The sequence below is a fragment of the Rhincodon typus genome, chromosome 6, assembly GCF_021869965.1.
Source record: "Rhincodon typus isolate 14 chromosome 6, sRhiTyp1.1, whole genome shotgun sequence".
Taxonomy (NCBI): domain Eukaryota; kingdom Metazoa; phylum Chordata; class Chondrichthyes; order Orectolobiformes; family Rhincodontidae; genus Rhincodon; species Rhincodon typus.
The window spans coordinates 56,852,234-56,870,733 of NC_063337.1; the positions used below are offsets into that span (position 1 = coordinate 56,852,234).

Below are 18,500 nucleotides of genomic sequence, written 5' to 3' on the forward strand. Positions count from 1 at the left end.
AAGATGCAGTAAAAAGTGTTGTTTTGTGTGCTATACAAAGTGCATTGGGGTAGCAGAACAGAATGCATGATAGTGTTACAGTTGCAGAAAAGGTGCAGAGAAAGAGATCAGAATTAACATTTGAGAGGCCTGTTCAAAAGTCTGATAACAGTGATGAAGAAGCTGTTCTTGATCTATTCGCATGTGTATTCAAACTTTTATATTTTCTGCCTGACAGAGTGGGTGAAAGACAGTATAACCAGAGTGTGTGGGGGGTCTTTGATTATATTGTTTGCTTTCCTGAGGCAGTGGGAAGTATCAATGGAGTCAATGGATGGAACGCTGGTTTGTGTGATGGACTAGGCAATGCTCAAGACTCTCTATAGTTTCTTGTGTTTTTAGGAAGAGCAGTTGCCGTTCCACACTGTGATGCATCCAAATAGGATGCTTTGTATGGTGCATCTATAAAAATTGCTAACAGTGGCAGGCATTTTCTGCAAAACAAGATCCTACATGGCATGCTGGGATGTGCAGTTAGTGTTTGAACTGCTGGCGTAGACAGTATTGGCCAGGGTGCCATCCAAGCCCTTACCACCCACCCTCCCATCTGATATCTGTCTCTCCCCTGATGTGATCCTAATTGTGTTACTGTCTCAGTGAATTAATTCCTGAACATTGATCCTTACTATGTTATGGTGTCACAATGAATGGATTCCTGAATATTGATCTTATTGATTTGTTCCCATTACAGATCCTTAAACTTTAAATCATGAAGACGTAGCATTACAGACACAGCTACTGTAGTCATGCAGATAGTTTTATACATTCTTAAACTGTAATTGTAACAGTCTGTATAATACTGTAAGAAAGTATTACACAAACACACTTACTGTGACCTGAACATATGCTTGTTTTCAGAATAATGACGAGTACAGCAGAACACAAGAAATAGGAGCAGGACTGTGCCATTCGGCCCTTCAGCCTGCCCCACCATTCGATCAGATCATGGCTGATCTGCCCCAGGCCTCAACTCCCCATAGCACCCAACTCCCCAACATTTCAATAATCTACCTGCCTCCTTTTTAAATACTTTCAGTGATCTAGCCTCGACAAGTCCCTGGGATAGACAATTCCAGCCATTCACTAACCTCTGGGACTGGAGGGTTTGAGTTACACACAGAGGCTGGATAGTCTGGGATCTTTTTCCCCGAAACATTGGAGGTTGAGGGGTGACCTTATAGAGGTTTATACAATCACAAGGGGTGTACATATATTGAATAGCCAAGGTCTTCTCCCTAGGGGTGGGGTTCAAAACTAGAGGATATAATATTAAGCTGAGAGGAGAAAAATTTCAAAGGGACGTGAGGGGCAACTTTTCCACACAGAGGATGATTCATATGTGGAATGAACTGCCAGACAAAGTGGTAGATGCAGGTACAGTTACAACATTTAAAGGACATTTGGACAGGTACATGAATAGGAAAGCGCAAGGGAGAGAGAGCGCGAGTGTGACAGAGGGTGAGAGCGAACGAGAGGATGAGAGCGACAGTGCAAGGGAGAGCCCAACATGTTCACTTTAGAGTGAAATGTAGGGGCAAGATGCCCATGGATGGCCAGGGATATTCAGGACTGGATAAAAAGGAAAAGTGAAACGTATGACAAGTAGAAAGGGACCAAAACAATGGAGATCCTACAGCAGTATAGGAAGTGCAGAGAGAAACAAGAAAGCAGTTGGAACAGCAAATAGGTGGCATGAGAAAACACTGGTCGGCAAGATTAAGGAGAATCCCAAGATATTCTACAAGTATATCAAGGGGAAGTGAATAACCAGGGAAAGAGCAGGGCTTATTAGGGACCAAGGGGGCTAGCCGTGCGTGAAGCCAGAGGACATTGGTGGAGTGTTAAAGGGTACTTCACATCTGTCTTTACTCAGCAGAAAGATCATGTAGGTACAGAATTTGAGAAGATGGACTGTGAAGTTCTTGAGCAGATTGATGAAAGAAGCGAGGAAGTGTTGGAGTTTTTGGCAGACTTAAGAGTGGAGAAATCCCCAGGTCCAGATGTGTTGGAGTCAGGAAACAAGGAAAGAAATTACAGGAGACTTAACCCAAATTTTTTAAATCATTTCTGGCCACAGAGGAGGTGCCAGAGGACTGGAGGACAGCTATCTTGGTTCCATTTTACAAGAAAGGTGATAGTGATAGATAAGGGAACTATAGACCAGTGAGTCTAACATCAGTGGTAGAGAAACTGTTGGAGAACATTAATCTCCACTCAAAGAAGCCGGGTTTGATCAGAGATAGTCAGCATGGCTTTGTTAGAGGGAGGTCATGCCTATCAAATCTGGTGGAATTTTGAGCAGGTACCCAAGTGAGGGTACACTAGCTGATGGAGCTTATATGGATTTCAGCAAGGCCTTTGATTAGGTCCCACACAGGAAACTCAAAGAAGGCACAAGCTCATGGAATCGAAGGTAACTTGGCAGATTGGATTCAAAATTATCTTCGTGACAGGAAATAGAGTGGTGGTCGAAAGCTGTTTGACTGGAGTATAGTGTGCAGTGGCATACCACAGGGCTCAGTGCTCGGTCCCTTATTGTTTGTGGCATTCATAAATAATGCAGATGGGAACGTTCGGTGTAGAGAAATGGCAAGTATGACACAGAGACTGGTTGACAGTGAGGTGGAAGGTGTTAGGTTATAGGAAGAAATAAACAAGTCAGTCAGATCAGTGGCATATAGAATTTAACAATGATAATTGTAAGGTGATACATTTTGGGAGTAACAGCAGGACAAGGGAATACACATGGAAGCTCAGAGGAACAGAGGGAATATAGGGTGCTGGTCCACATGTCCCTGAAGGTGCAGGACAGGATTATAAAACAGTTAAGGCGGCACGTGGGACACTTGTCTTTATCAGTTATAGTGCAGATCATAAGAGCAGGGAGGTTATAGTGGAGCTGTACAGGATTTTGGTTAGGCCACTGGAATACTGTGTGCAGTTCTGGTCATCACACTTTAAGTAAGTGATTGCATTGGAGGGGGTGAAAAAGAGGTTCACCAGGAATGTTGCATGGGATGGAGCATTTCAGCTATGAAGAGAGGCAGGATAAGCTTCAGTTGTTTTCTTTGGAGCACAGAACATTGATGGGGGGACCTGATAGAGGTGTCTAAGATTATGGGGGGGCGTGGACAGGGTGCATAGGAACCAGCTGTCCCCCTTAGTTGAAGGGATAATAACAGAGGGTCATAATTTAAAGTGAAAGGGAGGAAGTTTAGAGGGATTTGAGGAAAATGTTTTTTCACCCAGTGTGGAGGAGGTCTGGAATGCATGGCCTGGGAAGGTCGTTGAGGCAGGAAACCTCACAACCTGTACAATGTACTTGGTTGAGCACTTGAAGTGTCATAAAATTCAAGGCTATAGGCATGGTGCAGGAAATTGGTACTAGTGTAAGTAGGTAGTCGTAGGTAGACTGAAGGGTCACTTCTGTACTGTATGATTCAATGAATGAGATGACCTTATTAAAACATAGCCAATTCTTAGGGGCAATGAGGTTGACAGATGCTATTCTGTTGCTTCCTGTTGTGGGAGAATCTTGAATCAGACGGCATAATCGGAGTAAGGGGTCATACAATTAAGACGGAAGTGAAGATGAATTTCTTCTTTAAGGGTAGCAAACCTGTGGCATTCCTTATTGCAGAGGGCTGTAGAGGTTGAGTCATTATATATATTCAAGGGTGAGATTGACAGATTTTTAAATCAACAAAGAAATGGGGAAGGGGCAGGAAAATGGAGTTGAAATTGGATGTTCTGGTAATGTCTCAGCAACGACCATCTCCAATATGACATAATCTAACCACTACTCTCAGACAATCAGTAGTGCAACCACGACTGAATCTCACATTATCAACATCCTGCAGGTTACCAATGATCAGAAACTCATCTGAACGAACAGTGGCTACAAAGAGCAGGTCAGAGGCTAGGAATATTGTGATGAGTAACTCACCTCTTGACTCTCCCAACTTTGTTCATCATCTACAGGGAACAATTTAGGAGTGTGATGGAATACTCCCTACTTGCCTGGATGAGTGCAGCTCCAAAACTCAAGAAACTGACACCATCCAGGACAAAGCAGCCTACTTATTTGGCAGCACATCCACTCCCTTCACCAGTGACACTCAGTAGCAGCACTGTGTACTGTCTGCATGATGCACTGCAGAAATTCAAAAATCCTTAGATAGCACCTTCCAATCCCATGACCTGTTTCATCGAGAAGGACAAAGGCAGCAGATACATGTGAACACGATTTTCAAGCTCCCTTCCAAGCCATTCACCATCCTGACTTGGAAATACATAGTCGTTCCTTCACTGCTGTTGGGTCAAAATCCTGGAATTTCTTCCCTAACAGCATTGTGGGTCTACCTTCAGCACAAGGACTGCAGCAGTTCAAGAAGGCCGCTCACCAACATAAACTCAAAGCACAACAAAAAATGGGCAAAAAATGCTGGTCCAATCAGTGACACCCACATCCCACAAGTGAGTCAACGAAAAAAAAAACTCAGGTAACTTGCTGATATCTCTCACATCCCATATCCTCTCCACAGCTTACCTTCTACCTGACATAGCAAGAACCGCAGATGCTGAAGTCAGGGATAGCAAAGTGTGGAGCTGGAGGAACACAGCAGGCCAGACAGCATCGGAGGAACAGGAGAGCTGACATTTCGGGTTAGGATCCTTCTGCAGAAATGGGGAGGGGCAGGGGAGCTCAAATAGAATACAGAACATTGAGCAGTCCAGGCCCTTCAGCCCACGATGTTGTGCCGACCTATCATCCTACTAAAATCAAACTACCCTGCATACCCTACAGTATACTATCATCCATGTGCCTATCCAAGAGTCGCTTAATTGTCTCTAATGTATCCGACTCCACTACCACCGCTGGCAGCGCATTTCATGCACCCACCACTGTGTAAAGAACCTACTTCTAACATCTCCCCTTATAACTTCGTCCAATCACCTTAAAATTATGCCCCCTCGTAATGGTCATTTCCACCGTAGGAAAAAGTCTCTGGATATCTACTGGAGGAGGCCCAGTGTCACAACGACGCCACCTGCAAACTGGAGGAGCAACACCTCATGTTCCGCCTCGGGAGCCTACAACTCGATGGCCTGAACGTGGATTTTACCAGTTTCAAAGTTTCCCCACCGCTAGCCTCATCCCATAACCAACCCTCCCTCCTTGACCTGACACAACCAGTCCATCATCTCTCCCACCTATCTGCCCCTCTTGCCTCACTGACCAATCCCGACCACTGCCTACCTGCATTCACCTATCACCATCCCAAATACCTTCCCCAGCCCCAACCCTGCTCTCTATTTATTTCCGAGCTCCCCTCCTGCTCCCCATTTCTGAAGAAGGATCCCAACCCAAAATGGCAGTTTTCCTGTTCCTCCAGCTACACACTTTGTTACCTTCTACCTGGTTTTGTTTCATTGGCAAACATGGATACATTATTCCTCTTGATCTGAAGTCACTGGTATAGATTACAAGTCTGGGGCTCCAGTATAATTTTTGTGGCACTCAACTCGTCACAGTCTGTCAAATTGAAAATATCTCAATTATACCCACTCTGCTTCCGGTCTCTATTCTCTATTCATGTTAATGTTTCATACCCAACATCATGAGCTTACAAACAAGTTCTAAGGAATGGTTCTGAAGAAGGGTCACCAGACATGAAACGTTAATTCTGTTTTTTCCTTCACAGATGCTGCCAGACCTACTGAGCTTTTCCAGCAACTTTGTTTTTGTTCCTGATTCACAGCAGCCACAGTTCTTTTGGTTTTCATGAGCTCACACCCTTGGGACCTTACGGAACATCATTTAGAAATTCAACTACATACATTTCCTGATTCTCCTTTATCTGTGCTGCTATTTAGAGTTAAATAAAATTTCTATTTTGTAAGATCATGTTGACTTGTTGTAATCATAGTCTGCTCAAGTGTTTTCTTAGAACTTCCTGAATAAATTGATTCCAGAAAGGAATGGTTGATGTCAGGCTAACTAGACAGGAGTTCACGTGTTCTCTCTCCTTGGGTACAGCTGTTGACTTCAAAATCTAGGAATGTTGAGGAGTCTACAGGAATATGAATAATAATATGCAGCATTTCCACCATCTCTGCAGCTCTATATTTTTGAACCCTACACCAGTTTGAATTATTTGTTGAAATGTTTCCTTTTATTTACCAACATTTATTTTAGTCTATTTATTCAATCAGCCTTTGCCAGCTTTCACCTCAAACTTATGTAATGTGTTTTATTAAAATTCTGTTGTGATTGGATTGTCATGTTCAAACTTCTGGAATTCTAATGGATAAGTGATCACTATTTCTCAGTGCATCCTTTATTGAGAGATTAATAATTAACCCTTCCTCATTAGACAAGAGATCTGAAATAGCTTCGGTCCTTAGTACCACAACATATTGTTTCAGAAATGCACTCTGCAAACTCATCTCAGAGACTAACTTTGTCAATATGCTTTTTCTAGCCTATAAAGTTTAAAGTCCCTACAATTAAACTTTGTTACATGCACCAACAATACACCTATGTTGGTGCTTCCCAAACCTTTTCTCACTGTGGCTCCATTTCAGGCCTTGAACATGGCCATGACTTCTCAGTTAGTGGAGCAGGAATCAAGCCTCAAAAGATGAAATATCTCGGTCACATCCACTTTTATAAAATGTGGATTAAAAGGACCCTCACATCAATTAATAACTCAGACGTAGCTCCACAGCACATTGCTGATTTGGAGTCCCAAACCTCAAAACTATAATGCTCCTTACTATAGTACATTCCTTTCTTACTTCCTCCACCAAGATGCCATGGTCAGTTTGCTGATCATTTTTTTCAGTTCTAACTATCCCGGAGCCTCCTTTGCAGCAACCTTTGGGATCCCACACCTGCCTATTTGCAGTCATACCCTCTTGTTGCTGACCATAGGCCAAATCTGATGTACCTAGTTTAAAGGACTGCACTAGTCCCCTGGATTCAAGTACAAAAGTAACCAACTCCTAATACCTTAATATCTAAAACTCAGACTCCAGCTAATCAACACTGAGTCAAAAGGTACCCAGACTACTATCAACACTGCTGTTCCGCAGCTGTACACGTACAGCCGCAACAAATCATCTTGCCCTGCCATTGTTTTATTTATCTAACAAGGCTTCAAATTTAGAAATGTCACTCAATTGTTGACTCCTATCTAGTTAAACTATTTTAAGTTTATTCTCAAAATTTGAAATATTTCTTTCAGGCTTTTTGTACAGGGAAACAATTTTAAAAAGTTATATAACCAATCATATACCTGAGCACCTAATTTGTATCTTCACTCTATGCAGACTGAGGATAAAGGTATGAAAAGCAACAACCGCTAAGTCAGCTTCCTGTCACAATAATTAACACCTCTTAGGCAACACCATTTGCAATCAACTGACAACTTTTTTTAATACAACTTCCAATTTTAAAATTCTGACTGTTCATCTAAGTTATAGCTTGAGCAAAAGTTAACAGTTTCATAACTGTATCGAATTCCCAAAATCCACCTCACTACACAGCACAGTTAAAAGCTCCTTAACTCCATTATGCTCCAAGTCACCCCAAAAACAGTTTTAGAACTTTAGTCTTAACTCTTTCTTATTTTTATTTTCTATGAATGAGAGTCACTGTCCCTGTACGGAGCCCAACGCTGCTATAAGTTTGAGTTTGTAAAACAATAAATCCTTTCCACAATCAGGTGATCTCACCAGTAGCTGTTTAAATTTTATTTAGTAAAGAATAAAATTCAAGGGAAATTATAGTTAAACAGCAAACAGTTCAGCTGTCCAAAAATAAGCTTGATTCATAGAAGCATTTTTAAAATTCTCCATTGTCAAAAATTATGAACACACAAGAGCCTAAGGAAAGCACTGATCTCAAGAATGTAAATGAGATTTCCTCATTCTCAAATCTATTATCTTAAAATTACAAAAACGATTTAGTGTAAAACACTGGGGGACAGTAACATATTTGTTCATCTATGTTTCAACTTCCTGCACAAAATCTTGACGTGCTCAGGATTTTCAAAAGTTTCATTTACACCACAGGCCTTAGGAAACATGTCTGGTTTTATTTTTTTTTGTAAATCCACATAGTGATGCAAAAGTATGAGAAATCTGCATCCAAATTTCAATTACAATGCATTTTTTATATTCAGTAAAGAATTTATAGTGTACATTTCAAAATGGCTAATGGATACAGTGAGATTTAAGGCAATAATCCAAACCCAGTGCATGCTAAAGTATTTCCACTTTAAGGATGTGAAAAATACATTGAGTTGAATAGTGCACCGCTTCCATATTCATCGAACTTCCTCCTTTGTGACAGCATAAAACAGAGTAAGGACACAACCATGTATAAAAAGATCAAATATGTATTTATATAGCATATTATAATCTCTCTCAGATGCATGCCAAAGAATATTGCTTTCTCATTGAAAAGGCAGAATGTATGATTTGATTTTTCATTTACAGTGGTCTGTAGCAGTTTGGTGGTTGGATTAAGATCACATAAAGCTGCATTGTCAACGTGGATCAGAATGGTTCTTATATGCTAACAGGATTGATACAGTGAATACAGAAACAATTTAACTGGTCAGTATATCCTCCTGGCTTCTAAATGTACTATTTCATATATGTTCAATTGAGGTGCTTAAACTTGTTCTTACTATCCCTTCACTTTGGTTATTGATAAGTGTCTCATTAGTACTTTATAATCTACAGAAAAGAAAAGGCCTTTTATGCAGTAGGAGACTATTGTCCATGGCGACAACATTACGGAAATGAACGAAGAGATCAAGAGTTCAAGGGTTCAAGGTACTCTTCCAATTTTAGCTTGGAAGTCTAAAGAGGAAGTATAATTGTATTCAATTGTAATTTCATGAGTTTTGGGAGTACATACGAGTATAAATATAAGAGAGCAACATTAGGCTTGGATATGATGCCTCATGTTCGAGTTGTCTGTCAGAATTTGCACTTCGCTCATACACGAAGAATTACTGATTTAAATACTAAAACGGCGACAATACCCAGTGGAATCATACACCCAGCACGAATCGATTCCTCTGAAGCACACCAAAATAATGCCATGTTCAAACATACATTGTGCTCAAGAAGAATGTGTTAAAATCTTATGATTTACAGATGAGAGCCTCTCATTACCTTGACTGCACCTAGCAATTATTAAAGCTGTATAACCCAATGCTGCTACTTTTAAAATTTTAGTGAAAGGTAATCACCCAGAAATGTTGTTGGTTGAACACAAATGCTGCTTGATCTGAATATTTCCAGTATTTTCTATTTTTTTTCATAACCTTGTTCAATTAGCTCCCAACATTTTATAGTCAAAGTCAAATGATTTAATTATTACCATCATCCCAAAACACTTTATTCTCTCCTTTATCAGAACCACAAACTAAAAACCAGTGAGTTTTGCGCAACGTACCTATGTTCCATCCTTGGGACACTGATAAACAAGATAAGTTAGGCACCAGGCAATTTTAAGAAGATAGCAACTGTCAACTGTCAACTGCCACCTGCCACTCAGATTTGACCACAGGATCACAAAGATTTTGCTGTTAAATCAATAAAGTGTCTAGTCTAATACAGCACAAAAATCAGACAATGACTTTAAATTTTGAGTAAATATTAAGAATTTAAGACACTTTAAAACCATGGAATTATTTCACTCATCTCATATCCACATGGATTTAGGCAGTCAAGGTGTTTCTTCTTTGAGCACTCACATACTCTTTCTGACTTAATTTAACTCATATCTGCCAACAAAGCATTTTCAACCTTCAATGCAAAATGATGTTTTGGCAAGAGACCTAATGGTATCAGTCCTTGCATTTTCAGTTCTCCATGTCAATTTTCAGCTGGAGTATTGAGAGGACGCTGTGGCTTGAATTGAAAATATTGAACAATAAGAACCTTAATTTCAAACTGATTATGGGATAGGAGAGCTGACAGTCTCAACTTGATAAGTTGGATCAGATGATTTTAAATTTGTGCCAGGGCAGAATTTTGTGCGGGGAATTTTGTGCATCTGTTTTATCAATAACCCAATATAGAAAATTAGGGAATAGTTCAGAGTCAAGTTTCACTCTATTAGTGCCATACACACTAACATCCACAGATATGCAAATAGTTGACGAGCAATAAGCAGCACTGAAGTCTGGAAGACCATAATGTTACTTCAGTAATCAGTCTGTTTATCTGGAGAATTTGAAAATCAGAATTACAAGCAAGCATTTACAAAGGCTAACTTGAAATTGTGCTGGCAAAATTACACATGAATGTACCATGAATGGGAGAACAACAAAAAACAAAACATTTCCCCATGTGTGAACAAGTCGTCTTGTTATTGGTTGTTCTGCCAGGGAGCAGGACAAACTGGAGTAAAGGTTTAAACAAAGAAAGAGTCTAATACAGATTTGATCAAATATTATGCTTAGTTCTAAAGAATAGTAAAACTTATGTCAAATCTGTCAGCATCAGCAATGTCACATGCAAAGCATCAAATTTTATCCATACGTGTGACTTGCTTACACTTCTGGGAAATACCTTTTCACTGATATAACAAGGTGGAGAGCTGGATGAACACAGCAGGCCAAGCAGCATCAGAGGAGATGCTGCTTGGCCTGCTGTGTTCATCCAGCTCTACACCTTGTTATCTCAGATTCTCCGGCATCTGCAGTTCCTACTATCTCTAATACCTTTTCACTGTCAGTTTCCAACTCACAAGGAGTAAAATTTAATTAAATTGTCAACAAGTTACTCCAAGGTCAAACTGTGGCAACATAGATTATTCTCTGGCTGCAGGCTATTAAACTGCAGCTTGTGGAGTGAGAAGAGGTGAGAAAAGTAAGATAAAGGGAGATGGGAGGAAGGAGTACTGTAGTAACGTAAACACACCTTGATCACCTCCTGCCTGTTTCTCCATTCTGTTATAGCTGATCTGGGCCCAACTCCATTTAACCATCTTTCATAACCTGAGTAAATAATTATTGACCTTAGTCTTGAAAAATTTAAATTGTCCCAACATCTGTACCCTTTTGCAGAAGGAAACTAAATTTGAACGTAAAACCTATTTCCTACTTTTACTTCTCAATGGCTTAGCTGGAATTTCACATCTTTGAAATTGCATTCAAGTCCCCACATAGAGAAAATAGTTTGTCTATAACTGCCCTACCGAAATCTCTTTATACATTACGCCTCAATACATTAACTCAATGGAATACAATCCACGTTTCTGCATCTCACCCTCAACTTAGCCCTTTAAATTCATGTACCATTCTGGCATATCTATGCATAATCCCACCCAAGATCTTTCATTGGTTTGTTCTCACAAACAAATGTTGCACTCTACAAGAGTCTAAGCAAGTTTCTGTGCAACTGATACAAATCTCATTCCTTTCCTTTTGAGATTAAAGCCAACATTCTATTTGCCTTGTTACCTTTTGTACAGAGTATTAACATATGGTAAATTATGCACATGAACACTCAATCCTTTTGCTCCTCAATTGTTATTATACACGCACCATGAGGAAAATATTATGGATTTATCTTGATTCAATCCAAACTGGATGGGCTCTCGCAAACAAATGCCATAGAATTGGCAAAATGATGTAACAATGTAATATCCTGCTTTCCTCTCTAAAAGTTATCATACCTCTTAACTTCATGTCATTTGCAAACCAGATACAGAACTTCCGACGCCCTCATCTAAGGCACAAAAGGGAGGCCTCAGTGTAGATCATTATGAAACACCAGATCACACTATGCCACAAATAAACCATTTTAATTTCTGTGAATCATATCAACCAGCCAATTAATAACCTATGCCACAAGGTGAACTCCAATCACTGTACTCTCATTGTTGGTAATAATTTTGTACTCAACCTTACCAAATTCCGTCTGTATCCCCAGGTAGGCAATATTGATGAAATTACCCTGTCACCATATTAGTGGTCTTACAAAATTCAGTGAGATTAGTTGGCCATGCCTTATTTTGTGAAAGATTCATTGCCCAATTGTCTTGAAGCAGAGGTGCCCCAAGATATGTCCAGAAATCACAACATAAAGAATGCAACATTTTTGTACAACTGTCTTAAGTGATTTCGAGACAGTATTTTAAGTTGAAATATTTACCCTAACATTTTTCATTTCAGTTAAATCAATATCAATTTACATCTGACATATTTGTGGCAAACACAAGTGCACATTTAAAAAAAAGAATCCACAACAAACAAATAGAATCATTGACATTACTGATATCCATTTTTTCTGACGAATCCTGAGCAACTTTACCTCGAAGAGTTAAAAGGTTTGAAGATCTGTTCAAATGGTCAGATAATGTCCGGCAGCAAAGCCTTTCCATTGATGAAAAAGATCAATGTGACATAACAGCTTCCTACAAATGCTTGTTTTCTTTTATTAAATAATGCAGAATTATTATATCCATGCACAGGATCTATTGGAATCAAGAGATGTAACTTGGACCTAATTGGTAACAAAATGTCAGTGAAAGCTGCTCTATTTGAAAATCCACCAAATTTTCCCCTAACATACATTTTTTTTCATTTAAACAAAATATATTCTGCAAAGACAATGCAGCAAAATTTTGCAAAGTTAGTGTACTGAATTGCCTTAAGCTCAAGCCATCCTTCACACCAGTGATGCGAATAGAGTTTATGTTATATACAGTGAGCACCGATCAACAGTGCTGTGTTACATTTTATCTTGCTTTACTTTTTAAAAAAATTCTACACAGAAACTATTCCCTCATTTCCAACTTTGTGTAAACAAGTCTTCTCAGAACCAACCAAGTGAAGACACCATGTGTGGACATTTAAACAAACATTTTAAGTGTTCTGAGATCTGCATATGATTTGGAGTCCTATGGAGGTAGAGGATCTTCGTGAACTGAAGGCAATTCTTTACATTCTAGTCAGGAAAGGCAGCATTAAACTCCGATGTAAAATAATGACATGCTGAGCATAGAAAGGCCCTCCCAATTATGCTAATGCCAAAATACAAAAGTAGTAGTTTGCAAGTCAATAACTGTTCCATTGCAAAATCCTAGGCACAGAATTAGCTACATTGATTAATACATTATTCACTCTAAATTCCATACAAATGCAGGATTGAGAATCTGCCTACAAATAATTGTACAAGGGGTAAGTAAACTGAGTTGTAGAATATTTAGTGCTTCATCTTTCAATTAACTGCATTTTCCATTCAAATTCATGTTTTCATCTAACCTGATGAAGCATGCACATTCATATTAATCCTCACAGAAAGCATCTGATGCAATATTGTTACTTAATCTGACACAGTCATAAATAAATATAAACATAGTACACAAGGAATGTCTACTACAAACTTGAATAAAAAGTAAAATTCCGAATTAATAATTTTAGCACGATTATTCTGTGAAAGTGAAAGAAAAACTGATACTTGGTGTACATACAAAAGTTACATAATTTACTGCTGCTTTTCAAAGAATACCCTACCAAATCCTGATAATTTACAATCCAGCAGCTCTTAGCCATAATCTTAGCGTTCTTCAAGCTGTCAATTCTAAATCAATAAAAGTTTCACTCAGTATGAGAACATAACTATTTGATGTTTTGTATGGCATTATTGGTTGGAACAATTTAAAATCATGATTGGCTGATGACCGATTCAATCAAAATAAGTCTTTCCACTTGCTGCTTACGTTGATACATCAACATGTGTTTTCCAATAAACTTTTCACCTTGGTCATTCTGCAATCTTGTTATTATCCATATTGAGAACATCCTTATGGAAGATAGTTTCACAAACAGCGAGTATTTTGCAAGAAGAATAAAATTTGCTGCTTAGCACTTATCTTCTCAGAATGGTTCCGTTTGATGCCATTACATAAAGTGTATCTAGAAAAGATGACAATTGAAATAGCAGGGCAAATATCAGACAAATAAGACTTCCATACAGTAAAACATTAATTTCAGGTTTCCTTGAAAATCACAAACTTCTCTACAAGTACAAATTCTTTACCAAAAAATCAATTTTCAAATTGAAATAAGTTTCTATATGCAAGATAAGGAAACTCAGTACACAACAGATTTTAGCTAGGCAATTTGTGAAAGAAGTGTGTAAAAAGCTTCAGAAAGAAACCACCCCCCCTACCCCAACAAACAAAAAATAGTGAGAACTTCGGACTTTAAAATATCTTATTAATAATAGGTGTGAAGTGCATTATGGACCAGTTATTGATTAAAAACACTGTACAAAGTCCAAGTAACAAATTTTGTCTGTTACGCTTTCCACAGATGAAGAGTGAAACCACTGTATTAATAGGAAGTACTGTATGTATTTGAAAACCTTATTTTTTGTACAATTTTATGAGACGCATTTGAAACTTGTTCTGATTGTGGGGAAGTGGAAAACTAAACAAACCAACATGTAAATTCACTAACAGAGTCTTACTGTCAGAATTAGTTTGTTGAGCTACAACCACCACAAAAAAACTGCATGCTAATTAAAGTACTAACAATCCATACGCAAAAGAAATGAACATAATTACAAATTTCTATAAAGCACAAGTACACCACGACATACATATGACAGGAAGGCTCTTTTAACATACCTTGTGCGTGATAACCAAATACTGTAACAACACGGCTATTATAGCTGGCTTAGTGTGATGGTTTTAAGGTGCTTGTTCTGAACATTGCTTAACAGAAAACACAGATATACACTTATTACTCCAAGAATACCTTGTCTGTTCTACAAGAAATCCTTGAGAGAGAGCTCTGCAAACGGATCCTTTCCAGGAGCTCTAGGAGGACTTTGATTAGAAGGACTTGAGGCTGTAGGCAACTATTTCAGAAAGTGAAGAAAGAAAGTGAAAGCAGAAAACGCAAAGAGTTGGACATGAGAATTCAGTGACAGCAGTGCAGAACTGTCATTTTAGCAATAAAGCCACTTTTTTGCAAGGATTCAAGTTTTGTGCAAGTATAGATATACAGATTAACTTTTAAAATTCATATTGTAATTTAGGAACTTGAAGGTTTTAGCTGTTAGAAACTAATTTTTGATTTAAGAAAAAGGTGTTAGCAAAGGAGTAGCTAGAATTTAACCAAACCAATACTGTAAGACACATGCAGCACTTCCATTTCCTAACTAAATCTGGTCAAAGTTGTACCTGTAGGCACCTCAAATTTAAACATTTGATAGTTTGAAATATATAATTTTAGATAGAAATCCAAACCTTAGGTTTCGGTCCTAAATTAGATTCTCCAAGAAGGGAAAGGGGAATTAAACAGCATAACTACACAACATACTTGGAAAATATGTGAATACAACGCATCTCCCCACAAGATGGAGAAATACAATTGAACAGGTAATTCAGGAAAAAAAAAAAATCTGTTTTTCACCTTGACTTTATGTAGTGCAAGAGGAGGAAAATTAAACAGGAATGTTAGGTGGAAGCTGAATGACAAAAACAATTATACTACATTAAGTGTTTAAAAATAAAATCAGAACTATTCAAGAATAGTTTGGAGAGGATTACAACAGATCAAAGTCATAACAACTTCCAACTTTAACACAGGAATGGAGGTGGAATGAGACAAAAAGGGCTGAACTGAAGAAAGAGACATTAAAAGTCATAAAAGACAAGGATCTTATAAGCATAGAATGCCTAGAGTGCAGAAAAAGGCCACTTGGCCCGTCCAGACTGCACTGACCTTTCAAAGGGTAATCTACCTACACTCACCCCCCACCCTATCCCCATAATCCTGCATCTACCATAACTAATCCAGCCTGCACATGTCTGGACAGTACAAGACAATTTAGATGGTTGATCCAATTAACCAAATGTTTGGACCGTGGGAGGAATCCAGAACACCCAGCAGAAACCCATGCAGACATTGGCAGAATATCCACAAACTTCACAAATGTCCAAGACTAGAATCAAACCAGGTTCCTGGTGCTATAAGGCAACAATGCTAACCACTGTGCCATCATGCCACCCTAAAATTCAACTCAATTTGGGAGAAAATTTCAGAATGTAGGAACAGTGTATCTGAAAATATGATTGTTGTATGGTGAAGGCAAACACAAGTCAGGAAATCAAAATTTTTGGAAGGTGGGTTGCAGGACTGGTGGAGCTTCGATACTGAAGGGAGGACATGGACGAGACTATCTTGGAAACGTAAACATGGGGATTACAGTTTTAAGTTCAAGTGTGAAGAATCGAGTTTAAAGAAAACTGATTTTCAGAGGATGGGGGTTGCAGTGCAGCATTGGAAAAGTCATGTCATAAAGGGACTGAGCACATTCAATGCTTGGAGGGTGGAATTCGTGGCAAAGTTACTGAATTTCTTGCATAATACAAACATCATGGCTTCAATTTTGATAATGTCTAACTGAGGAAACTGCAGCTTATGTGAAACTGACAAAATAAGCAAAGGCATCAAAGCAGTAGAACAGCACAGTTAAGTGCCAGTGTAGTGTAGAAGCTGACCATTTTTGATAATGGTGACAAGGTTGAGTTCTTTGCTGAAAAGTGAGGGAGCAAAGAATAGATCCTGGGGGGACTCCAGTCAACAACACAAGGGCAAGGGAACGGTAGGAAGAGAAGAGATGGACTAGTTTTGGATTTAACAGACCACGTAGTCTCGTTAAGCTGAACGACACAGAGGTGAAGTGAAGGCATAGTTGATCGTACTAAGGAGTGACAGGGAAATACAACACAGTCATAGTCGCAGAGGATGAGACTTTAGGGCAATAATCGGGGATCTTAACGTACAATGCTTACAACATGAAGTTGTGGGAAAGATCTGGTTGTCTAGTGATAATTCCTTTGGTAAACACTTACAAACTATTCTAACATGGTAGCTAGGAAGAGAAATTGTGTGCTTAATGAGGTAGCAGGATTGCTTCATAGAATAGGTGGCAATTCAAAGCAATCTACTCCACACAATACACTTGCTCCTAGCTTACTGGGCATCAAAGTTCATCATCTGTGAAAAGTAACTGGTTGCATTACAATGCATTGTAAGAGCGCATAAAACCTTCAGGTGATTACTTTTTAGAATTGAGGAAAACATCTTTAGAACTTTTCTCCAGGTTTGGTCAAGATCTATGACAGTGCAAATTCTTTGTAGTTTATGAAGGGAATTAAATTTTGCAATTGATCATTTTAATTCTGTGTGTTAATCATAGTTTGGGGAAGGGACTGCAAAGAAGTATTTGAATTGTGCTGACCTTCAAGACAAACCCATAGTTAAAATCCTGTGTGGCATGTGTTCAATACACTCTCACTATCAATTGTTTCATTCACCATTTACAAATTACATCAACCGAACCCAATAACTTAAACTGACTCATGCTACACAGAAGCCTAAAGGGCACTATCTGAAGAAACACAAGATTAGAAACTTACATTTAACACAATATAGAACCTGAAATGTCCAATATGATAACCAAAATCCTCACCACAGCAACAAGTATAGAAGCACAGTGAGAAAAAAAAAGACAACCTGATTAAACAAAACCTTCAGGCTAATTAAGATCCTAAAACTTGGTTTAAACTTGAAGCAAATCAACATGCAACTCAAATCATAAACCGAGAACAGCTAGTGGGTGAACATTCGGTGACTTAAATGGAGTTCACATCTAAGTATTGCTTTGTGTATTACACATAGCTTTATTTGAGAAATTGTTAGATTAATAATCAGTGTTAAGCTTCATGACTGATTGGGGCAATGCGCTGAAAATCAAGGTTCACTATTGCTGTAGTTGTTACAAACATATAAACATTTAACCAAATTATCCGTATTCCACAATTTACCCAACTGACAAACTCAGGTTCAAAGAAAATAGTCACCATGTTCCTATACTTAACAAAATAATTGTTTATTACGAACAAATTGTTTTTAACTATTGATAATTAGGAAATGCCAATTGCTAACTTATAACTTCACAACTCAATCCCTTCCTAAATTCTCCCCTTCTCATTCAGGCAGACACAAAAATAGACAGGACGAAGATATTAAGTGTGGAAAAAGAAAACAAAAGGGAAACATTGTTTGATAGCACCAATCTAAATCACAAGATTCAATAACTTTCTTTCTCTTCCTTTCAATTCCTTTTTACTTTTTTGCTGTTTGTGCACTGGTGCTCTCTTTCATTTAATTATTGAGAAATCATTCTTTAAATGTCATTAAAGCCAGTTTATTTCTCCTTCAATTGGGGCTTTTTGAAGAAAGGCAAGTTGAAGACTGCTACCTGTTTCAGGGGACTTTTAGAGCCTCCACACAGGAAAGGGAAAGAGACAGTTTTTTTTTCAATCCTTCCCCTTTATAAACTAGGTGGTTTTCATCTTGCACTGGTTCCACACAAGCCAGATCACCTGGTCAGGAATCAGAATGTTGTTG

At 38.5% G+C, this 18,500-nt stretch overlaps 1 protein-coding gene across 9 annotated transcripts in view; it reads right to left on the reverse strand.

Annotated features, from left to right (window-relative positions):
• Positions 1 to 10,737: 10,737 nt before the first annotated feature.
• Positions 10,738 to 18,500, reverse strand: part of picalma (phosphatidylinositol binding clathrin assembly protein a) — a 124,538-nt gene continuing 116,775 nt past the window's right edge. For 8 of the 9 annotated variants that reach the window (XM_048598481.1, XM_048598482.1, XM_048598477.1 and 5 more), the window contains 2 exons: positions 14,835 to 14,937; positions 10,738 to 13,988 (listed from right to left, as the gene is read on the reverse strand). In XM_048598481.1, coding sequence (XP_048454438.1) covers positions 14,845 to 14,937 — 93 coding nt within the window. In that variant the 3' untranslated portion in view covers positions 10,738 to 13,988; positions 14,835 to 14,844. The remainder of the gene's footprint in view (positions 13,989 to 14,834; positions 14,938 to 18,500) is intronic. The other variant, XM_048598480.1, reaches the window with a different exon arrangement.